The 24,892-nt window shown below is 41.8% G+C and overlaps 2 protein-coding genes across 2 annotated transcripts; both read right to left on the bottom strand.

Annotated features, from left to right (window-relative positions):
- Nucleotides 1-3,175: 3,175 nt before the first annotated feature.
- LOC308079819 (uncharacterized protein) lies at nucleotides 3,176-12,657 on the bottom strand. Its single transcript, XM_080421425.1, has 7 exons — nucleotides 12,524-12,657; nucleotides 10,388-10,599; nucleotides 9,273-9,362; nucleotides 8,051-8,143; nucleotides 7,103-7,213; nucleotides 6,604-6,718; nucleotides 3,176-6,252 (listed from the first exon to the last, which is right to left on the bottom strand). Exons 1-7 carry the CDS (start codon nucleotides 12,546-12,548, stop codon nucleotides 4,511-4,513), a joined length of 2,388 nt encoding a protein of 795 aa, XP_080277551.1. The 5' UTR covers nucleotides 12,549-12,657; the 3' UTR covers nucleotides 3,176-4,510.
- Nucleotides 12,658-17,494: 4,837 nt separating this feature from the next.
- Nucleotides 17,495-24,220, bottom strand: LOC308079818 (uncharacterized protein). Its single transcript, XM_080421424.1, has 6 exons — nucleotides 24,079-24,220; nucleotides 21,626-21,837; nucleotides 20,974-21,063; nucleotides 20,406-20,498; nucleotides 19,782-19,892; nucleotides 17,495-19,626 (listed from the first exon to the last, which is right to left on the bottom strand). Exons 1-6 carry the CDS (start codon nucleotides 24,101-24,103, stop codon nucleotides 17,734-17,736), a joined length of 2,424 nt encoding a protein of 807 aa, XP_080277550.1. The 5' UTR covers nucleotides 24,104-24,220; the 3' UTR covers nucleotides 17,495-17,733.
- Nucleotides 24,221-24,892: the final 672 nt, after the last annotated feature.

Genomic DNA, 24,892 nt, shown 5'->3' with positions numbered 1-24,892 from the left:
CAAACATTAATTAGAGAATGCATGCTTAGCCATTCAAAGTGTTTTTAACCTATAACGCAGTGGTTCTCAAACCTTTGAATAAAGTCCTGTTACAAATGGACCCATATTTAGGTGTGAAGTGCACATTTAATGGGGGTCAATAGCCAATTTCAATCTGGAACAACCTGGCACTTAGAAGTGATCTAGTATTAAGCCATTTAAAAATACATACTGTACATCATAAATGTATTTTTTAATACAATTGTGTCTTTTTTTTTAAACTTGCCACTTAGAAGTGTTTTAGTATGAGCCATTTAAAAGGCATACATCATAAATGTATTTTTAAAATAGATTTGTGTCTTTTAAAAAACATAAAAAAATGCACGATCTTATTTTGAAGGCAACCGGAAACCTTATTTCTGCTAGCTCGAAAACCAGATGTCCTATTTCTGCTCACGGAACGGAGCTATTTTATTCCCTCTCGTTGCCTCACTTCCGTTTCTCTACTCGTGCTCTGATTTGTCTGACCAAACAAGCTAAACAGCCAATCAGGGTGCTCTACAGAGCCTTCACCCCCCCTCTCTCTCCCCCCCCCCCCCCCCCCCGCTTCACCACCCTTGACCCCACACCTTTACCAGTTGGCCAAAGAACTGAACAAGCACTTTCCGTCTTGCGTCGGCCGAAAAGGTCCGGACGACCACCTGACGGACCCCTAACCGACGGGACGAGGATATCCAACGCTTCCCGACGCCAGGTCGGCTCAAAATCGGTGCGGTGGAAAGCTAAATTAAAAAAATAAAAAAGATAACAGACACTCTCCTGTGAGACAATCTGACAAATTCAATCTGACATATCCCTGTCTGCCTGACACCACCGGGGAACAACTCTACCTATGTCTGTCCATGAGCACCTATCTTGGGCATAGGAGGAAGCAGATCCGTGTGGAGGTCCACATGGGACCAGCGGGACTATCCAGTGAGCTAGACCGACATAGGGACACCCCTGTTGTTCTAATGCATAGCCATGCCCCACATGGAGGTCTTAGAAGTTAGAACCACCAACCACAGCGACTGACTCTCCTCACTCTCTCTAACTGCCTCTCCTCCTTGATGGGACATGTCTTGTCTATGCCAGCTGTTGGAGGGTTTCATGTCAGACATGGGAGAGGGAAGAAGCCCAGGGTGTTCTTGGTCCCCATAACGTGTTGTTCTTCCATGCTCCAAGTGCCCAGGGAGTATCCAGCGACCCACATCCCCCATACTCCCCTCTTACCACCTGAGGGCCATCCTGGGCAAACTCTTAGATTAGACCCCCTCTTACATCCTCACCCACAGGCAGCCCATACTCCCCTCTACCCACCTTTTCATTTGCCTCAATGTTCTGAAAATGTGAAAAATACATTTATCCTGTGTGCATCAATTAGCTCAAGGCACAACAGGTGTGTTCACACATAGTTCTGAGTCCAATTAGACTGACTTGCATCGCACTCTTGCACTGCTTAAATGAGCCATCCCCACACACACTTTTTAAACTGTAGTAGCTATATTTATACTTTTGTCGCATACCTGATGTTTGCCTCAGTAACTCGCTAGTATCGCAATAAAATGTGGAATATTTGGATTTTTTTTAAAACAAGTTACACAAATGCTCCCCTGTGGCACAAACCACTTTTGAAAATATCTGAGAACCACTGGTTTGAATAATAATAAAAGTTTTAGGAAACAAGCTTTAATGAGAAAGTACACTTTAGAAACAAGGCCCAAAAACCGCAACCCACAACTAATCAATATCTACAAGCAACTTGATGATGATCAAAGCATTGGACTGTGTTACATATTTAACCAAATGACCATAAACAGCCACAAGATAGAGTTATCCTTACAGACTCATTGTAGAAAATAGAAAAGAAGAAAACATAAGGCTACAATAAATGTATGCAAAATAACAGATATTAAACAAATCTGAATTTTAGCTATTTTAGCGTAGGAAAGCTGTAGGCAAGCTTCCGCGTGTGTCACAGAAGGGGGCGTTTGGTAGGCCAATCAGAGGCAGGTGGGGGCGGGACAACTAGATTCTGACAAGTCTTAGAAAAGACGCACTGTGATTGGCCAGTAGTCAACGCGCTGTGAGCGCTGTGATTGGCCAGTAGTCACTTTGAGTGTCCGTTTGCCGACGCGAAAATGGCGGCCACGATACGAGTTGCTCCAACGAACTGCAGAGGCGAATGAGGTATCTATCTAGGTTTCTATATCTATGGTTGACTTAACATTGCCCCCCACCAGTATGTCTGCAGCTTCTATGCCACGCCCCTCGTGGTGATGACACATTGGCAAGCACTATAGAGCGTCGCAGTTCCCGCCCACTTCCTGTTTTTTTTGGTGCCGGAAGAAAAAACTCAATGCATTTTTCCATTGACATTTCCAAAAATATTTATATCTATTAATTTAAGCCTCGAATCAAGCCATCACGAGATGACATGAATCATGACCATAAAACGTTTTTTTCTGTGATCTTTTTTTATTTTATATTTAATTATATGATATACTATATTTAATAAATACCCTTTGTTTTGCCGTTTTCAACAAAAAAAAAATCACAGAATCAAACGTTTATGGTCATGATTCATGTCATGTCATGATGGCTTGATTCGAGGCTTAAATTAATAGATATAAATATTTTTGGAAATGTCAATGGAAAAATGCATTGAGTTTTTTCTTCCGGCACCAAAAAAAACAGGAAGTGGGCGGGAACTGCGACGCTCTATAGCTGATGTACAAGCTCACAACACATCACGACGCGTTGTAAGCTTGTAGATCTGCTATTTACAAAGGATTTGGATTTTTGAAGCTCGCAGTTTGTACAGAGCTTGTAGATCTATTGTTTTTGAATATCCAACATATAAATGTATAAAGTGGTTAAAATTATTGTGATGCTATATAAACTACTTTTGCTGGGGACCTCCTGGAACCACCCCAAGGATCCATAATAGACCACAAGGAAGAAGAACATAGGACAGGACTCAGGAGGTGTGACAGTAGCTCAAAAGAAACAAACACCTTCAAAATCAATTGAAGTGAATAACTCTTAAAATGTCAAGTTAAGACATTTTCATGTCTCATGTTATGGGGTATAACTGATTAATTCACTAATTACTAATCACATTGGGTCACTAATTAAAATGTTGCTAAAATTGGGAGACACCAACCTGTATAATGCTGCAGCTTTGCCACAGAACACCGCATTGGGATTTGTCTGGGTTTGTCCACAAACGGCACACATAGTAACACATAGTAACTTACCATTAGTAGCTAAAGATTGGACAGTGAGGCCATGGTGTTACTAAGCTTAGTCATTTTATTTCTTCAGATATCCCATTTCCAACAAACAGTAAATAAAGCGTCAATTGGTTTTGCACTGTATCCATCTAAACTTCAGGTTCTGTCACACTGAATATTGAAAATATTGACTTACTAACAATTCAAAATGAGCTTTCCGTATTTTTTTCCCATCCTTTTTCAAAATACACTAGTTCAAACAATTAATCATTTCCAGATACAGATTGATATTTACATTCATTCTTGGCTGTAACTTATTTTACTGTGCGTTCTTATATCCACATCATAATTAGCCAATATGAGTTATAATTAATCAAAACATAAACAAAGCAGATAGTCCTCATAATTGCCAAATATTTACTATAATGATTTCCAAGTGTGTGAAAGACTGCTGTGTGTAAGACAAAAATCTAACTCCAACAATTGAGTTAAAAATGAAAAATTAGCTTTTTGTATCATTTATACACCGTTCTCATTCAAAATATAAGGAGAGTTCAAACAATACAATTACAAACTACATACATTAAGGAAATCATGATCGTCAATTTGATGTTCATTCTGTCAGACCTTATGCACTGCACTGCAATATGAGAGTGAATGTAATGGATCAAAACAGCTATGGGATTCAAATGGAAAAATACATTTGAATATTAGCACTTTTTTCTTTTTTAACCCTGACCTGTGCTACTGCCTCCTCCTGAGCAACGTGTTACAAGCTACGTTTTAAGGGCTTTTCACACAGGAAGCGACTGACGCGCGTAACAATTAATTTTCAATGAGAGCTCCTCTCGTTGGTAGCTTCTGCTGGTGGCTAATGGCTAGGCTAATCGCAGCAATACACCTAAACAAACCAATAGGTTTTGAATTTCATCTTGGAGGAATTTACAGTCAAGCACAATGACGTACGTAGGGACACTGAGAAGTGCTCCTTGATCAGTTTCATCACATGGACATGTAAACAACGCTACAATGCAACGAACAACACAAGTGTGTGCGTGAACGTATGGGGGGTCTCCGCGTTCATCAGATGTAATAAGGGGTGGCTCCAAGGAAAAAGGGTTGGGAACCAGTAACTTAATGATGCTCTTGACCGGTGACAAGAGGGTCATAGGGTCATAGCAACATGCTGGAGGATGACATGCATGTTGAATAAAACCTAACCCAGATTGAAAAAAGAAAAGCATGTTTTGAGAACATCAATAATCTTCGTTGCCATCGTCATCATACTTCCTTTTCAGAGTGTGCTTCTTATGCTTGCCCTTGTGTCGCTGTTTATTGGGGAAACCGGGAGTGGTCTCCCTGGAGTGCGACAGCATGTGCTTCTTCAGAGTACCAGGGATGGCGAACCCCTTCTCGCAAATGTCACACGTCCAGGGCCGCTCGCTTGTGTGTGACTTCTTATGGGTTGTCAAGTGGGAGGACAGCTTGTAGGTTTTCCCGCAGACGTCACAACTGTAGGGTCGCTCGTTGGTGTGTAGCCTCTTGTGCACCTGCAGGTTCCCGATCTGGCTGAAGGACTTTTCGCAAATATTGCAATGGTAGGGTTTCTCCTGGGTGTGCATCCTCATGTGAATCCTCAGGGAGTATTTGGAGAATGTCTTCTGGCAGATGGGGCATGGCGTCTTGACCTTTGGCGTGTGGTAACGCTGGTGCCTCTTCAAGTCTGACATGTAGACAAAGGTCTTGCCACACTGTGAGCACAGGTACTGCCTCTCACCGATATGGTAGCCCACATGCCTCTTCAGCATGCTGGGCATGAGGAACCTCTTGCCGCAGCGCTCGCACATGTGCGGGCGGTCCCTCGTGTGCCAGCGCTCATGGTTTTCCAGTTTGAACTCTGTTGGGAAAGTCTTATCGCAATGCTTGCAGGCGAAGCTAGTCTGGCTGGTGTGGCACTCCATGTGCCTCCTGAAGTACGAGGACTGCGTGAAGCCCCTGTTGCAGATCTCACAGTAGAAGGGCTTCTGACCGAGATGGATCAGGATGTGCCTCCTGAGGGATGCCATGCTGATGAAACCCCGGGCGCAGTGGCCGCAGCTGAACGGCCGAATGCCACTGTGGAGCTTCTGGTGGTTGGTCAGCAAGCCCTGCGTCCGGAAACTCTTTCCACATGCTGTACACGGGTACGGCTTCTCACCAGTGTGGATGCGCTCGTGGTCTAGCAGCAGAGACTGGTAGGGGAAGCGCTTGGGGCAAGATTCACAATGAAACTTGTCTACTGGAGGCTTGGGTTTCTTTTTAACTTTTTGTCCCCGCTTCTCGGGGCCTGACCTCCCACCTCTCATCTTGAGTGGGGGAATAGGCGGAAGGGCTGGGAGTGACAGGGAGTTGGTAGCGATTTGGGAGACCCACTGCTGCAGCGTGACTCGTTGAGTCTGTAACTTCAGCGGGCTGCTGGTTTCTGTGCTTCCTGCATTCGGCGAGGTAGAAGCATTCTGGATCGACATGTGAGCAGTCTTCAAAGGGATCGACCTTAAAGGAGACTCCTGTAGCTCTGGTGTATCTGGCGGATTTCCGGATGGGGTTGTTGTCTGCAGCTCTTCAGTCTCTTCTCTGTCCTGGATACGCGTGTACTCTTGAGTTCCAGAGACCTCTAGAGTCTTCTCCTGACTTGTGCTGGCTCCCGGTGTGGCTGCTGCAGTGTTCGTCTCAACAGTGTCTTCCTGATCTTTCTGCCCCGCAGGGTCAGTGGATCTAGCATCGCTGCTTCTCGTTCTCCTGTCCGTGGGAGTAGCGGGGGTTTCTGTCACCTGATGGTCGTCCGAATCTCTGGACGTCTCCAAGTTCAAGTCTCCCGCGTCCTCTGTGTCGCTGAAGGAGGTGGGGCTTGCTGCGCTCGCGGCGGCCTCTACCCTTTCTGGTGACTTTGGTGGTTCCACTGCGGCGGGGCAGTAGGTCAGTGAAGAGAGAATGCAGTCGCCCACATTGGATGAGATGGCTGTGGTGCAGAGGGACGCAATAAGTTAACATTCTATGTAATGTCATTTTTAAGAAGTGCATTTGTATTTAATAAAAATACTTGTTATGTTTTATTATTCATTGTAAAGGACCATAATAGTGGCATGTTTGTTTATTGATTATGACTCACAGCATACTTGACATTACTGCAAATATGACATGATTTCACTCCTCTCCTTAATTTTCTAAAATTCTGGCAAGAGTTTAAACTCAGCCTAATGTCCAAGTATTATTAAAATATAATGCAATGTAATAAATTAACTTAATGTACGTAAATTATTCATGTTAAACAAAATATACAAATGTAAATGACACACTGAAATCAAACTACCATATTTCCCCAGCATTGCTTTGGGTTCCTGGTGCTTGAGGAGGGTCTTGAGGTCACTGGGGTCAGGGATGAACTGTGCACATGCCTCCATAGAGGTAGAGATCATGCCACCAAGCTGAGTGATGGAAGGAGACAGAGCAATGAATAATGAGTGTTATGTTAGTTATTACTGTGCTTACAGTGATTCTCAAACGTATTCTAATTTCAAGAGACAAGGACCCCCAGTGTGATATGCCACGGACCCCCATTCCATACCAGTTCTTATCTCTGGGACCCCAATCTACACCTACCTCAGTTTGTTAATTTAACAAATGGAACCAAATGGACCCTACAGGTCCATTTGGTTCCATTTGTACCTTCTCAGAGTTACAGAACCGTAAAGGTTTATTTGGGCCCCTTGTGGTCCCTGGACAAGACATTGAGAACCAGACAGTCCTTTAAAAATGGTGTTAACTAGTAATATGCAATGTATTACATTTTGAAAGTATCTTGTACCTACCTGGGACAGGTTGGGTACAGGCAGCAGTTGTTCCAGTTTACATACCAGGCCTGCTATCAGGGCCTGTAGAGCTGTATCAAACTTAGGACCATACCGCACAGGGAAGACATCCTAAAACAATCAGAAATATCCAGGACAAATTGACAGTGTTATGTACATTAGGTTTAAGTGTGTGTGTGTGTGTGTGTGTGTGTGTGTGTGTGTGTGTGTGTGTGTGTGTGTGTGTGTGTGTGTGTGTGTGTGTGTGTGTGTGTGTGTGTGTGTGTGTGTAGGGCTGTCACGATTACAAATTTAAGTTGACGATTAATTGTCACACTAATAATTGCTAATAATTGCGATTAACGATTTAATTGAGTTTTTGGCATTGAACATTGGAACCAATGGGTAAATAAAATAATTTCGGTTTGCCTTTTAGGCTTCGTAATATTTTTTTTTACAGGGTAGATATGTAAAATGACATTTATTAATTTTATACACAAAAAAGGTTAAAAATAGCGGAAATAGCTGATCTACAAATCTGCTTATTTTATGTATGAACATTTTTAACGTGGAAACGATTGTCGATTATGATAAAATAATACAAAAATAATAATAATGTAGATATCTTACAATATGCCACCTGTAAGAATTTATGCATATTCTACTGTTTTCACTTTGTTTTGCATCATTTAGGTAGGGTAGTACTAGTAGGGAGACAGGAAACTGTGGGCAGAGCGGGGGAAGAACACCACCAGCCGGAACCAACGTTACAATTAAGTTGTTAATGCACTTTCCATCAGCTACCAGCATGCCCCAGGATATTCTGCTGTTGTTTTTATTGTGTCAGTGTGTGCAATATGCCTTGTGTTGTGTATCTAGTCATTACTAAAGACTAGACTAGATAATTAAATATATATTCATTACATGATGATTAGGCGGCTTCCTTCAGATTGACTTTTAACATTTTACCTGGAAGAATTGTTTCCTCTGCGCTGGGTTTTTAAGCAGCATTTGCACCAGAACCATGAAGTTAGTCTGACATTGCTGCACCTCTGTATCCTTCTGCAAAAATACAACGCACAGTGGTATTTTATTAAATAACACAAAAAACATACAGTAGTATTAAATAACACAACAAACATGCAGTAGTATTTTATGATTTAACACTCTGCTTCAATGTCCCCAAAACTACTGGTGCCAACTCAATTTCATACGCAAATGAAATGTTTTTTGATCATGGAACACACATTGGAGTATCAATCAATCTATCCATCCGATTAGGATTTTCAGAGCCGATCACCACATGCCCATATCGTCCGATGCGATCACCGATTATGAAGGAGGTCTATATTTCTATTTAAGGAATGTATTTATCCAAACCCAGTTGCAGCCCTCTACAGTTTAGTACTGTGAATTGTGTGAAGATTATGACTGTGTTGGTAGGGGGAGCTGTAGGGGGTGCTATGGGGGGTCAGCGACCCCTTAGTTATGGCGCTGGCTGGGGGGCTGGGAGCTCCACATGCACGCGCGAGCACGCACCGTCAGCTGCGGTCTTAACACCTTAAAGTTTAAACAATAGCCTCTCAAGGTTCGCGCCGTCAGCGGCGAGCCGTTCTCAATAGCGTCTACCTGGCTGCTTTGCATAACATTAGGCTACTCGAAAAAAGCCATGGACTTGAATTGAATGTGTACATTCCTCTCACAATGAGAGACAACAGTCTCTGCACTGCAGAGTGTGAAGGGGATCGCTTAGAAGAGGACCCAGTTCTCTGAGACAAGACAAAGACAAGTTGTCTGATTATTTTAAGTACTTATGTGTGGATGAGTCTATGTAAAGGGCTTTTATATAAAACTAAAAGGAAAATAAAATAATTAATTAATTGAAACAAAAATAAAAACAACAAATTAACAATGCAACTAAATAATAAGATATCATTACAATAAAAATCACATGTTGAATACAGTATTTCAACTAGCACTGAGCTGATTGGCTATGTGCACATGCGTGCACGTGACGTCAGAAAATATAGCCCCCCTAGTTCAAAAATCCACAGCTCATCACTGGAAGCTACCATATTTGAATGTGTCTAATCGTATGAATGGGATGCAGTGCATTTGTGAAAAAGAGTGTCTATTCTCAATCAACTTTCCCAATTAAGTAAAAAATGCAAACCCATATTCATAATCTTACCTTGGTGCGACAGACGTCGAGCTTGTTGATGAGAGTCTGAATGGTTTTGGGATCAGGGGTAGCCTCTGGTTGGAGCAACTCCAAAATGATCTAGAACACATAGATTTAATGATCCATTTTAATTTCCTGACAAACACGTCAATGTTGGAATGTCACTAAGTTACCCAGGTAATTGAGTTCTGCCCTACTTAGCGTTACTCTGTGTCCTTTGATGATCACAAATTAGAGGAACCAATTCCCCCTTTTGGCTTTTAATTTTAGATGAAGTTCAGGACTTCTAGAGTGCAATTGTTTAAGGATGCCAGTACCCTACCGTTTACATAATGAGTGCAGAACAGTGGCTAGACAAACCCACTTCCTTTTATGTTTGGTGGGACCTCAGCCATATGGCCTTTGAACAAGATAATCTGCCATTTTAGGCTTGTTTTAAATCGAGAGCAAACTGTGCCCAGCCATTATGTTAATGTCCATCCAGCAGCCCTCAAATGAGTTTGCCCATTCCATTGGCGACAACGGTGGTATGCACTTGGACTTAACTCAAGAAGAAAAATTCTGATCAAACAACACTCACACCAGTGTTAATTTTGACAGCAAATTTATATTTAGTTTAGTCATAGTCTTTTGAATAAAATTCATTTAGTTTGTTATATTTTAGTCATCTGAAAAGGTGTAGTTTTAGTCTAGTTTTAGTGGACTAAATATAAGATTTTGGTCGACTAAATCTACAGTTGATTTTGTCAACAGAAAAATATTTTGGCAGGCCTTGACGGCTTGGTTGCACGCTGAAAATAGCCGATCTACAAGCTCACAACAAGTCACAGCGCGACGCATTGAGCTTGTAGATCTGCTATTTTCAGAGCGCAACCAAAATGACTTGTCTTCTAGTTCTACTGGAGCTCTTCTCCACTAGTCCCTCCCTAACATTTTTGTCTAGTTTTTATTTGTTGTCAAAATTGTCAATATATTCAGTCTTAGTTTTAGTCATCATAGCTTAGTTTTTATCAGTGAAAAAAGGTAATCGACGCACATTTTAAGATAGTTTTAGTCGACGAAATTAACACCGACTCACACTGCAGCACATGCATGGCATCACATGCATGGCAAACAGCTCTCACCCGTGCTCTGAGTCCCAGGAGGAGTTGAGCGGCCTGCTTGAAACTCAGAAGCTCTGGAAGGGTCTGTGTCACCGTTGCAACAAACTCCTCCACCCTGCTGTACTGTCTGACGTCTCTCTGCTGGATGACCTGCCAGATGTAGGCATAGGTCAGCTGGAGGGGGGAGGCCAGCAACCTCAGAGAGGCCAGAGGAAGAGGGGCAGCAGACACACCTGTATGGAACATAGTCGACGACAGTTCAAGTTAGTGCCGTGCAGGAAAATAAAGTGGCTGCTGAGGTAAAGTGACAAATTCACTGTGTGTGTGTGTGTGTGTGTGTGTGTGTGTGTGTGTGTGTGTGTGTGTGTGTGTGTGTGTGTATATGTATATGTATATATATGTGTGTGTGTGTGTGTGTGTGTGTGTGTGTGTGTGTGTGTGTGTGTGTGTGTGTGTGTGTGGGGGGGGGGGGGGACATAGGTCATATGGCCCTGGCGATGGGCACATGATCGAAACATTTGTGCAGCACTTCACACGTGTTGCACTAGAGCACTTTTTAACCATGTAAAGAAATGAAGAAAAAGTATATACTTCTAGTCTCCTCCTCAACGGTTTAGTGGTGTGCGAGCCTATTTCCACTCGTTTTCCTCATTGCTTTTGAGACTACCACTGTCTGCACCAGCAACTAAGGAATGTAATGACCCTGGTCTATGTTTCACACTGCCCATATTGATATCAGACCTTAAGAGTAACAGTTCCTATGATTATTTTAAATCTTCCCTAAAGGGATGGTTAAGGTGGAGCAGAGTCCATGGTTTTACTTTCTTTGTCTAGTAGTATTTGTAGTTGTACAATTGTAAACAATTTATATAGTTTTTGTATTGTTTTGCACTGTACACCCTCCCTACCCCTTTTTACACTTGCAAAACTGCTATGTGATATAAACAATACAGTTTAGTTGATAGTTTTCACACTCTACTGTTCCCCCCACCTACAGTATACACAGAATTATGTTACTAATGTAAACCAAAAATCGTATGATGGTCCCTGGCTAGCTGCCTGGCACAATTTCATTTTATTTTTTTAAATCAGTGTCTGTGGCCTAATGTTTTAACAATTTTGGGAGAGAGAGAGAGAGAGAGAGAGAGAGAGAGAGAGAGAGAGAGAGAGACTGACTGACTGGGCAATAGCCTATTCATACCAGAATTACTACTATTATTACTGTGAACGACGCCGTGGTAGCAGAGGACAGGTCATACAACAGAGAAGGATTATTTATGGCTGGGAAACACTAAAGTTAGCTATATTATATAATATAGCATGCATTCAACCTCGTGTTTTAAATCCAAACACAACCCAACACACATTAATAATGGTAATAATATTCTAAACTAATATATATATATATGATTCGAAGATAAACGTGAAGAAGCAGTCATTTTTAAACCCGAGTTGTACTTCGTCGTACGACGGGGTGGGTTTAGCGCAGAAAATAGCAGATGTACAAGCTCACAACGTATAGAATCCGCGACGCGTTGTGAGCGTGTAGATCTGTTGTTTTCTGCGCGCGACACACAGATCTTGACTTTTCACAGGACGGAGCACAAATCCAGGCCCAACGTCAACAAAAGCGATAGCCGACGAGTTAGCAAAGAGGCTAACTAAGTTCCCACGGGTGTCTACATCCCACAGCTCAGAGGGACGGTCGGGCTCTGATTGGCTACTTCGTTGCCATGTAGTTTTATTTATTTTGTTGGCAGTGTTATAATTAAATATTGTGTTTACTTTAATAGATCGTTTTATTAAACATGATTTAACGTTGGGGTTGATAATTACATTTTATAATAATTCATGTAAAAGAGGGGGAAAAAAACTATTTTAGTGTGGTCTCATTATAAATAAAGATAAAATAAACAAACAAGTCAATGTTTTGCATTTGTTTGTTTATGTATTTATAAACCATTTAATTAACTTTTAACATTTTCAAACAGTCTAATTATTTTCCAAAACTAATAATCGAAAAGAGCTATCCATCCACTACAGTCAGTCCGAACGGCCGTCCCTCTGGCGTATGGGATCTAATGCTAGCTCTCCACTGCTCGGCTCGGCAGCATCATGGCTTTGCTATTAAGCTGATTGATCAACTAACTAACTTACCCGTAGTCTTGTGTCGTTTACTCATTTCACCCAGACGATGTGTAACTGAACAGATAAGAACATTAATACACCAACCGTCCAACGAGGTGTATGTTTTAAATCCTTATTTAAACGATACAACACAGTCAAGCCAACCAGCATAAAGTGAAAAAAAATATTGTGGGTAGGAGCATTTTCAAAATAAAGGTCCGAGGCTTTTCCGGTTAGTGTTCTACACAATAAAAGTATAGTTTCCTGTTGTCTAGTAGTTAAAGGGCAAGACCACTTTGGTAGGGGTTTGGGTTGTGTAGTTACCTTGCCATGATGTAACTCCAAAGGTGGACAAGAAATCAAAAATAATTGCTCCACTGATTAGAAATTCATAATTCAAAATATGCTCCTAAGTGACTTACATTGTACGCTGAAACAGCTGAGCTCTCAAAGTCACTCTTTTAGCACGTAAACGAACACAAACAAAGTTGATTCAGACAATCTAGAATATCACCAAACCCAGTACTGTTTTTTTTGTTTTATAAAAATGTTAACTTCCTGTTGATTTGACTATTTGAAGGTTTTCTTCCTAATAATAACAATGGCAAAATCAACAGGACATTTTTATAAAAATAAATAAAACAGTACTGGGTTTGATGATGTTCTATATTGTCTGAATCAACTTTGTTCGCGTTCGTTTATGTGCTAAAAGAGTGACTTTGAGAGCTGTTTCAGCGTACCACACAATGTAACACACAATGAGGAGAATATTTTGAATTATCAATTTGACAATTTCTAATCACTGGAGCAATCTACCAAAGTGGTCTTGCCCTATATGTTAAAAACATAAACAAAGCAGATAGTCCTCATAATTGCCAAATATTTGCCTAATGATTTCCACTTATATGAATAGACTGCTGTGTGCAAGTCCAACAATTGACTTAAAAAAGCTTTTTGTATCAATTATACACTAGTTCAAAATATAAGGACAGTTCAAACAATTCTCTTGTTAAGCCTTGACGTATGCGCCACCGTCAGAACTACTTCCGGGTCCAAGTTTTGTTGTGTTTTGTTCTGATTGATTGATTGAATACTTTATTAGCAGTTTGCAAAAAAAGCACAGGAAAGGACAGTTCAATACAAGGTCTGCTAAGAGGATTTTAAACCCAAGAAAGCCTATGGCTCGTTTCCATTGGGGTCCTTTGTACTGCTGGATTTTTTTCTCTTTCCCATACATATCAAACAAACAAATGACATATCTCAAACAAATTATATTGTTGGAGGGAGTCTGACATTTAAGTTTTTCATTAGCAATAATTGCTTGGCTGTAATTGTTGTGCACAGGACTAATACATTTTTGTATTGAGTATTTGGTCTCTCACACCCCCTTCTTTTTACAAGCATGACAATTTTTACCACAAACAGCAACTCAAGGATGTGCAGTTGGCATTTCCCGAATGGCAAAACTGCTGGGCCATCATGATTTGCATGGAACGAGGGGAAGACTTTCCCAGGCTACCTCAGCTATACACCCAAACCACCCAAACGGAAGAAACAAATGGTCCCTACCAGTGGTGAAGATGAACTACACAATGCTGACATTGCGACTGCAGAGACCCCTAGTAATTCAACAGAGACCCCTAGTACAAAAAACAGTCTTGTGGTGCTCGAGATAGAGAATGACATGTTGAGAAAAGAGAATGATTAATTGAAAAAACAATTGGAGAAACAAAAGCAAACTTTTTTGCCCTCAGACGAGCCCTCCATCGTTGCTTCCAGTCATCCCGATTCTCCATACATCTGGCCAGTTCGTTGGTACTTTGCGCTCCTGCATCATTCTGGAGTACATCCACGTATGTAAATACGTGGATGTACTTCTGACAGAGTACAATATTTCATCGGCTTACCTGATGCTGCTACCATCCTGTTTTTGGAAGCGCTTCTTTCTAAATTTGAGTATCATTCTGATTGGACAGTCCAATTTATGCCCCTAGTCAATCAGTTGCTCCTGACCTTAAAGCTTGGCCACGTAGACCTTGCAACAAGATTTTATTGTAGCACAGCCAGAGTAACCAACATATTTCTCACAATTGTTAGTGCGCTGTATGACATTTTGTATGTCAGTATGCATGAGAACATCATCCCCTCCAGAGCCAAGAATCAGACATCGCTGCCAGACTGTTTCCGGCCCTTTCCTAACTGTAGGATTGTGCTGGATTGCAGAGGTTGCCATCTCTAAGACAGAGAGGCTTGACACACAGTCATTTAAACAGTACAAATCAGATCCATGGCCAAATACATATCAATTTGGGGGTCCTTGACAAAAAGAAATGACAGATGCTTTCTCGGATTGAAGGGTATAAGAAAGAACCCAGGTCTAATTGGGTCAACTTAAAGTACCCAACGATCATTTATAGTGACTAGTACTACCACACTATAATGAGTTGTAATAGTGATTATAATGCAATATCCAAAACATTTTAATGTATTACAACTATGAGCGTTATGATACGCTGGTCACTGAGTGACCAGTAATTATTAAGTATTATGATACATAACCTTATAAGTCAATATAAAAGGCTTTATAATCCATTATGATTGCATTATGAGTATTATAAGCCAAATTCAATGCATTTATACTTGACCTTTATAATTATAATAATTGCTTTATAATGTGTTATTATAATTTATGAGCATGAGTGCGAGTTCTAACTATAATTATACAGTGTTATAGTCAGATTATGATGCACTATAAGTATGATTATAGTGCATTATAGACATGGTATAGTGTCAAAAGTCCTATACTTCTGGTATAATAAGGCAAGATAAATAGTCAACGCTTACAGATCACCAGCCCTCAAGAACAGTCAAAAAACAGTTTGCCTCTGCCACAAGGAACACTTGCGCTTGATTAGCGACCTTGTTAAATACCTAGGCAACTTTGGCCTTGACCAAGCCCTGCAGTGATGTCATCAAATAAGAAACAACAATCATATATATGGCTCTAACACATGGTATGCAATATGCATAGCAAGTGTTACCCTATTTTGGCCTGAGCGTCCACATGAGAAACCTCAAATGTTAACTAGATTAAATTAGAGACAACATTCTGTGTACTTATTCTTCCACATTTATTGTATTGAAAATCACTCCAAATAGACAATTTAGGTAATCTCATTTGATTTTCTTTTATTTAGCTTCATTAAGCACAATGATGTGGTTTGTCTTGGACCTCCTGGGCCAGGCAGAACCATCATGAGGGCCTATTCTGGCCAATGTTACATGTAAAAATTACCTGACTGACCATCTAGTTTCTTTACAAAGTTTAAGAAACTTTGAGGAGTTTAGCATTGTATTGTAAAGCCAGGGAACGTGGCATATACTGTAACATTAAAAGCCAGAATGCTTAAGGTTACCTAGCCATCCTAGCCAACCTGCCTCGACATTGTACATTCACTTTTTCATGGACGCTTGGACTTTACCTTTAATTATACCCCATGGGAGAACACTTACATTAATAACTCTTTTCGAGTTAAAAGCATTAAGACCATTTTTAACCCTCAATGGTTCCATTTAAAAAAAAGGTTATTGTAAAAAGATTCATGGTTTCCGACATTATTGTTCACAAAGGGGAAGCGGATGGCGACAAACGGGCGCACTCCCGTGAAACCGTTGCGTTCATTCTCGTTTCACGCACACACCCGCCTGTGACGAGCTAGATTGTGGTCAACTTCTGGATTTGAAACGGCTGAAGCAGGCGTAGATAAGGGGTGGGACGATATGGGTATCTCACGATACGATATCTGTGGCGATATTAGGCCCTCGATAACGATGATATTCAATATATTGCGATATATCGATATATTGCATGAAATTTCACCAACGATATATCACGATAGTCCTTGTATTCAATTAATAAACACTTAAAATAGCACCAAACAGTTCAAAATCATCATTACACAAATACAGAGTCGGAAAAACAACGCATCACAAAACTACAAAAAAAAAACATTTAATTTTTTTTTATATATAGATTTTTTTCGGCAGTATATCGATTATTTATCGCGGGAGAAAGTATCGCGATATATCGCGATATCGATATATCGTCCCACCCCTAGCGTAGATCGCCTGCCGTTTAAAGAGCAATTGTCTGTCTATGGATTCGGCAACCCCACTCATTCAAGTGAAAACGCAGGCATTGTGTCGCTCCGTCTGTAAAGCCATTTACTCATCCCACATGCCCCCCCCCCCTCCTCTCGTTGGTATGTTCTGCTGGTGGCTAATGGCTAGGCTAATCGCAGCAACACACACAAACAAACCAATACGTTTTGAATTTAATCTTGAGGAATTTACAGTCAAGCACAATGACGTACGGGACAACATGTGTAGGGACACTGAGAAGTGCTCTGTGATCAGTTTCACCACATGGACATGTAATCAACGCTACAATGCATTGAACAACGCAACGTCCAAATGAAAGCTCTGAAGATCAGCCCTAGTCTTCATAATGCCCGACCACTAGTTAAACCACCTTCAAGTGTAGGAATATGCAGCTGTGGGTAAGACCCAAATAAAAGCCTCAACACTTAATGCAGTGGTTCCCAACCTGGGGTCCAGGCCCCCCTTGGGTGGATCTATGATAGATCGTACATTTTTGCTATTCGCGAAATATATGAGAAGTATAGGGCATAGCAGTGGCGGCCATTTTCTGGTTCCACTTCAAAATACTCAATGCATTTTTCCCATTGATATTTCCAAAAATATTTATATCAATTCATTTAAGCCTAGAATCAAGCCATCCAGGGTCCTGGTGAATCATGACCATAAAACGTTTGATTCTGTGAAAAAACTTTTTTTTAAACGGCAAAACAAAGGGTATTTATTAAATATAGTATATCATATAATTAAATATAAAATAAAACACAGAAAAAAATGTTTTATGGTCATGATTCACCAGGACCCTGGATGGCTTGATTCTAGGATTAAATGAATTGATATAAATATTTTTGGAAATGTCAATGGGAAAAATGCATTGAGTATTTTGAAGTGGAACCAGAAAATGGCCGCCACTGCTATGCCCTATAAGGGGTGGCTCCAAGGAAAAAAAGTTGGGAACCAGTGACTTAATGAGGCTCTTGACCGGTGACAAGAAGATCATAGGGTCATAGCAACATGCTGGAGGATGGCATGCAGATAAAATCTAACCCAGATTAAAAAAAGAAAAGCATGTTTTGAGAACATCAATAATCTTCCCTGCCATCGTCATCATACTTCCTTTTCAGGGAGTGTTTCTTATGCTTGCTCTTATGTCGCTGTTTATTGGAGAACCCAGGAACGGTCCCCCTGGAGTGCGACAGCATGTGCTTCTTCAGAGTACCAGAGATGGCGAACCCCTTGTTGCAAATGTCACACGTCCAGGGCCGCTCGCTTGAATGTGACTTCTTATGGGCGCTCAAGTGGGAGGCATGCTTGTAGGTTTTTCCGCAGACGTCACAACTGTAGGGTCGCTCGTTGGAGTGTAGCCTCTTGTGCACCCTCAGGTTCCCGACCGTGTTGAAGGCCTTTTCGCAAATAGGGCAACGGTAGGGTTTCTCCGGGGTGTGCGTCCTCATGTGAAGACTCAGGCTCATTTTGGAGAGCGTCTTCTGGCAGACGGGGCATGACGTCTTGACCTTTGGCAAGTGGTAGAGCTGGTGCCTCTTCAAGTCAAACATGTAGACGAAGGTCTTTCCACAGTGCGAGCACAGGTACGGCTTCTCGCCGATATGGTAGCCCATGTGCCTCTTCAGCATGCTGGGCATGAGGAACCTCTTGCCGCAGCGCTCGCACACGTGCGGGCGGTCTATCGTGTGCCAGCGCTGATGGTTTTCCAGTTTGAACTTTGCTGGGAAAGTCTTATCGCAATGGTTGCAGGCAAAGCTAATCTGGCTGGTGTGGCACTCCATGTGCTTCTTGAAGTAGTTTGACTGCGTGAAGCTCTTGTTACAGATCTCACAGTGGAAGGGCTTCAGACCGGAATGGACCACGAGGTGCCTCCTGAGGGCTCCCTTGCTGATGAAACCCCGGGCGCATTGGTCGCAGCTGTATGGCCGAACACCACTGTGGATATTCTGATGCTTGGTCAGCAAGCCCTTGTTCCTGAAACTCTTTCCGCATACTGTACACAGGAACGACTTCTCACCCGTGTGGATGAGCTTGTGGTCTAGCAGCAGAGACTTGATGGGAAAGTGCTTGTCGCAAGATTCACACGCAAACTTGTCTTCTGAAGGGTTGAGTTTCTTCTTCACTTTTTGTACTGGAGGCTTGGGTTTATTCTTCACTTTTTGTCCCCGCTTCTCAGGGCCTGCCCTCCCAGCTTTCATCTTGAGTGGGGGAATAGGCGGAAGGGATGGGAGTGACAGGGAGTTAGTAGCGATTCGGGAGACCCACTGCTGCAGCGTGACTCGTTGAGTCTGTAACTTCAGCGGGCTGCTGGTTTCTGTGCTTCCTGAATTCGGCGAGGCAGAAGCATTCTGGATCGACATGCGAGCGGTCTTCAAAGGGATCGACCTTAAAGGAGACTCCTGTAGCTCTGGTGTATCTGGCGGATTTCCGGATGGGGTTGTTGTCTGCAGCTCTTCAGTCTCTTCTCTGTCCTGGATACGCGTGTACTCTTGAGTTCCAGAGACCTCTAGAGTCTTCTCCTGACTTGTGCTGGCTCCCGGTGTGGCTTCTGCAGTGTTCGTCTCAACAGTGTCTTCCTGATCTTTCTGCCCCGCAGGGTCAGTGGATCTAGCATCGCTGCTTCTCGTTCTCCTGTCCGTGGGAGTAGCGGGGGTTTCTGTCACCTGATGGTCGTCCGAGTCGGACATCTCCAAGTTGAAGTCTTCCACGTCCTCTGTGTCGCTGAAGGAGGCGGGGCTTGCAGCACTTGTGGTGGCGGTCTCTACCCTTTCTGGTGACTTGGGTGGTTCCACTGAGGCGGGGCAGTAGGTCAGTGAAGAGAGAATGCAGTCGCCCACATTGGATGAGATGGCTGTGGTTTTCCCCAGCATTGCTTTGGATTCCTTGTCCTTGAGGAGGGTCTTAAGGTCACTGGGGTCAGGGATGAACTGTGCACATGCCTCCATAGAGGTAGAGATCATGCCACCAAGCTGAGTGATGGAAGGAGACAGAGCAATGAATAGTGAGTATTAAGTTAGTTATTACTGTGCTTACAGTGATTCTCAAACTTATTCTAATTTCAAGAGACAAGGGCGGTAACTAGTAATATGCAATGTATTACATTTTGAAAGTATCTTGTACCTACCTGGGACAGGTTGGGTACAGGCAGCAGTTGTTCCAGTTTACACACCAGGCCTGCTATCAGGGCCTGTAGAGCTGTATCAAACTTAGGACCATACCGCACAGGGAAGACATCCTAAAACAATCAGAAATATCCAGGACAAATTAACAGTGTTATGTACGGTAGGTTTAAATTAAGTTACAATGAAGTTGTTGATGCACTATCCATCAGCTACCAGCATAGCCTCGATCTCCAGGCTTTTATTGTTTAGTTTTGCTAAAAAATAAAAGCCTGGACCGGCGCGTCGGTGTACCCGGTATAGGAAGTGTTTCATTTCCCCAACCAACCAGAGTGCAGTGGGCGTCGCTCGTAATGTTGTGTTGACGGGGCGGGGGCTGACGGACAGATCGGTGAACCAATGGGATCGGGCGCATTCTCTCCGTGCTGATTTTAAACCCGCCCCTCTATACACGAAAATAGGAAGGCTAGTGCAGCCTACTACCAGCATAACCCAGGATATTCTGCTGTTGTTTTTATTGTGTCAGGGTGCATGTGTGTGCAATATGCCTTGTGTTGTGTATCTAGTCATTACTAAAGACTAGATAATTAAGTATATATTCCTTACATGGATTGACGTTAACATTTTACCTGGAAGAATTGTTTCCTCTGGGCTGAGTTTTTAAGCAGCATTTGCACCAGAACCATGAAGTTAGTCTGACACTGCTGCACCTCTGCATCTTTCTGCAGAAACACAACACACAGTGTTTTTTTATTAAATAAAACAAACATACAGTAGTATTTTATAATTTAACACTCTGCTTCAATGTACCCAAAACTACTGGTGCCAACTCGATTACATACGCAAATGAAATGTTTTTTTTTATCATGGAACACACATTGGAGTATCAATCTATCCAACCATCTGATCAGGATTTTCAGAGCCATTCACCATATGCCCATTTCGTCTGATGCGATCACCGATCATGAAGGAGGTCTGTATTTCTATTTAAAGAATATATTTATCCAAATCCAGTTGCCGCTCTCTATCGTTTAGTAGTGTGAATTGTGTGAAGATTATGACTGTGTTGGGAAGCTACCAGATTTGAATGTGTCTAATCGTATGAATGGGATGCAGTGCATTTCTGAAAAAGAGTGTCTATTCTAAATCAACTTTCACAATTAAGTAAAAAATGTAAACCCATATTCATAATCTTACCTTGGTGCGACAGACGTTGAGCTTGTTGATGAGAGTCTGAATGGTTTTGGGATCAGGGGTAGCCTCTGGTTGGAGCATCTCTAAAATGATCTATAACACAGAGATTTAATGATCCATTTTAATTTCCTGACAAACACGTCAATGTTGGAATGTCACTAAGTTACCCAGGTAATTGAGTTCTGCCCTACTTAGTGTTACTCTGTGTCCTTTGATGATCGCAAATTATAGGAACCAATTCCCCCCTTTGGCTTGAACACATACATTTTTTTAATTTGAGCTGAAGTTGAGGACTTCTATGCCCCACAGTCTCCCACTCACTTTGGGTGCACTTGTTTAACAGTGGCAAGACAAACCCATCTCCTTTTACGTTTGGTGGGACTTCTGCCATATGGCCTTTGAACAAGAGAATCTGCCATTTTAGGCTTGTTTTAAATTGAGATCAAACTATGCCAGGCGGTATGTTAATATATATCCAGCAGCCCATAAATGAGTGTGCCCATTCCATTGATGCAATGGTGGTATGCACTTGGACTTAACTCAAGAAGTAAAAAAAGAGAAAAAAAAAACACTTTCTGTGTAGGACACAGCCTCTAATGCATTCCAACACTCACACTGCAGCACATGCATGGCATGCATGGCAAAGAGCTCTCACCCGTGCTCTGAGTCCCAGGAGGAGTTGAGCGGCCTGCTCGAAACCCAGAAGATCTGGAAGGGTCTGTGTCACCGTTTCAACAAACTCCTCCACCCTGCTGTACTGTCTGACGTCTCTCTGCTGGATGACCTGCCAGATGTAGGCATAGGTCAGCTGGAGGGGGGAGGCCAGCAACCTCAGAGAGGCCAGAGGAAGAGGGGCAGCAGACGCACCTGTATGGAACATAGTCGACGACAGTTCAAATTAGTGCCGTGCAGGAAAATAAAGTGGCTGCTGAGGTAAAGTGACAAATTCATTGTGTGCGTGTGTGTGTGTGTGTGTGTGTGGACATGGTTCATGTGCAGTGTTGCATTGCTGAATTGGAACGTGGTTGCACTCTATCTTAATGACGCGACGTGCCTACACTACAGGTCACACAATGGACAATTGATATGCATCTAGGCTCATTCCTACGTTAATTCACCTGGTGTGAGTCGGGAGCCTTTGAAAACTTTGTTGAGGCGTGAATTTAAAGTTCTTTTAAAGCTATGCATGTGCCTGCGCGTGCTCCTGTTCAAAAAAGGTTGTTGCACGGCGTGTTAGGCCCATGAGCAATGCAACCCTGTTCATGTGACCCTAGCGATGGTCACATGATCGAAACATTTGTCCAGCAATTAACCCGCGTTGCACTAAAGGAATTTTTGAGCATGTAAAGAAAACATATATTCTTAAATATTTTTTTTGTGGTGTGAGAGTCTATCTCCACTTGTTTTCCTCATTGCTGTTGAGACCACCACCGCACCTGCAACCAAGGAATTTAATGACCCTGGACTATGTTTCACACTCACTGCCCATATTGATATCTGATACTGTATCTCTACAGTAGACCTTAACAGTAACAGTACCTATGATTCTTTTAAATCTTCCCTAAAGGGATGGTTAAGGCGGAGCAGAGACTGTGTCTAACTCTAGTCATAGTCTAATATCAAAATGTAATGAAATGCATGGTTTTAGTTTCCTAATGTTTTATCAATTTTGGGGTCACCCCCCCTCCCTGACATGAAAAGGTTTGAGTCTTAAAAGTGGGGGAGGGGGGGGGTGAAGAGAGAAAGAGAGAGAGAGAGAGAGAGAGAGAGAATCACAACCCAACACACATTAATAGTAAACTACACAAAAACATATATGAACGAAGATAAACGTGAAGAAGCAGTCTCAATTTTAAACCCGAGTCATACTTCGTCGTATGTAGGTTGGGCGCAGAAAATAGCAGATGTACAAGATCAAAACGCGTCGCATCCGCGACGCGTTGTGAGCTAGCAGATCTGTTATTTTCTGCGCGCGAGACACAGGTCTTCACACGACGGAGCACACATTCAAGCCTAAACATCAACATAGCCGTTAGCTGACGACGAGTTAGCCAAGAGGCTCAGAGGCTAACAAAGTTTCCACGGGTGTCTACATCCCACAGCTCAGAGGGACGGTCTGGCTCTGATTGGCTACTTGGTTGCTCTGTAGTTTGTATTTATTTTGTTAGCAATGTATTCTTTAAGATTATGTTTGATAGATTGTTTTATTAAACATAATTTGACGTTGGGGGCGGGGCTGATAATACATTTTCAAATAATTTATGTTAAAGAGAATAAAACATTAAAAGAAACAGACTACTGTGGTCTCCTTCAAAATAAATAGCCTTTTAAATAAATGAGTACATGTATTCTATTTGTTTATTTACAATGTATTTACCATTTCCATTAACTTTTAAAAAATATTTAAATAATTTCCACCCAAAGATAATAATCGAAAATAGCTAACCAACCAATCACACAGGATGACCACAGGGCCGTCCCTCTGGCGTATAGGATCTAATGTTAGCTCTCCACTAGCCTTGGTTAACATGACGCTCGTATGTCACAAGCGTCATGGCGCAACTTGTTCTTGGTTTTGGCACTTTCTCCATTTACAACCCGTACATCTACATAAACCTTCAGATTTCAAATATAAAGTACTGACCCCACGGCCATGGATGTAACAAATTGAAACGCTTGGGTCTAAGCACCCGTATCATCTGCATTGTTCAATAAAAAGCATTTTAATCTGATCGGTGATAATTTTCTTGGAATTGTCTCCATATGTTTTCAACTACGCGACCCTAACGGTTGGGAGGTGTATTGCACTCTGGTACATTATGACTATAATAAAATGGCCGCCGATCGGATTAAAATGCTTTTTATTTAACAATACGGAAGATACAGGTACTTAGATCCAAGCGTTTCAACTTGTTACATCCATGTCCGTGGGCTAAGCACTTTATATTTGAACTCTGAACGTTTATGTAGATATACGGGTTGTAATGGAGAAAGTGCCAAAACCAGGAACAAGTTGCGCCAATGCGCCATCATGTTTCAGGGCTAGCTCTCCACTGCTCGGCTCGGCGGCATCATGGCTTTGTTAAGCTGAATGATTAACTAACTTACCCGTAGTCTTGCGTCGTTTATTCATTTCACCCAGATGATATGTAATGTAACTGAACAGATAAGAACATTAATACATCAACCGTCCAACGACGGGACTGTATGTTTTAAATCCTATAAAAAACTATACAACACAGTCAAGCCAACCAGAATAATGTGAACATAAATTGTGTGTTGAGTATTTCCAAAAATAAAGGTTCTAGGCATTTCCGGCTAGTGTTCTACACAATAAAAGTATAATTTCCTGTTGTCTAGTTAGTAGCCTACTGTTTCTCACCACCGGGGGTCAGTATTGTAATTCTGAGGGAATGTACAAAATGGAACCATATTTTGTACAATATTAGAGTTAAAGATTGGGGTCCCATAAGATTATAAGAAAAGGGGCTTTCTTGAAATGAAAAGGTTTGAGAATAGTGCACTCGCACCATTCACACCTGTCAAAAGCTGTCTTCAGCCCGAGAATAAACCATCATGGGATGATATAACCCATCAAGGGATGATTGAAAATTATTTATTTTGATAAAGCCTTGTAAAACATGCTTATTTGTATATGAGATACAGAAATAAACCTTTGAATGAATGAAAATCTTTATTTTGAATGTTAAAATTAGACAACAAAGTCAAGAAATAAAACATAAGTGCAATATTAAAAAAACAAGCCTCACAGGCAACAACAAAATACTATAATTCTACATGTTCAAAAAGGAGTAGGATGAAGTATAAAACTTCTTTAATCCTACCCGTTCGTTCCTCTTACTTCAGGGTCATCGCTTGACATCTATATTTTACATATACCAACATGGTATAAATTTAAATA

This window comes from Gymnoscopelus braueri (assembly GCF_963280865.1).
Source record: "Gymnoscopelus braueri genome assembly, chromosome: 23".
Classification (NCBI taxonomy): Eukaryota; Metazoa; Chordata; class Actinopteri; order Myctophiformes; family Myctophidae; genus Gymnoscopelus; species Gymnoscopelus braueri.
Note: the sequence above shows the minus strand (reverse complement) of the source record. Positions and strands in the feature narration are given on the sequence as shown.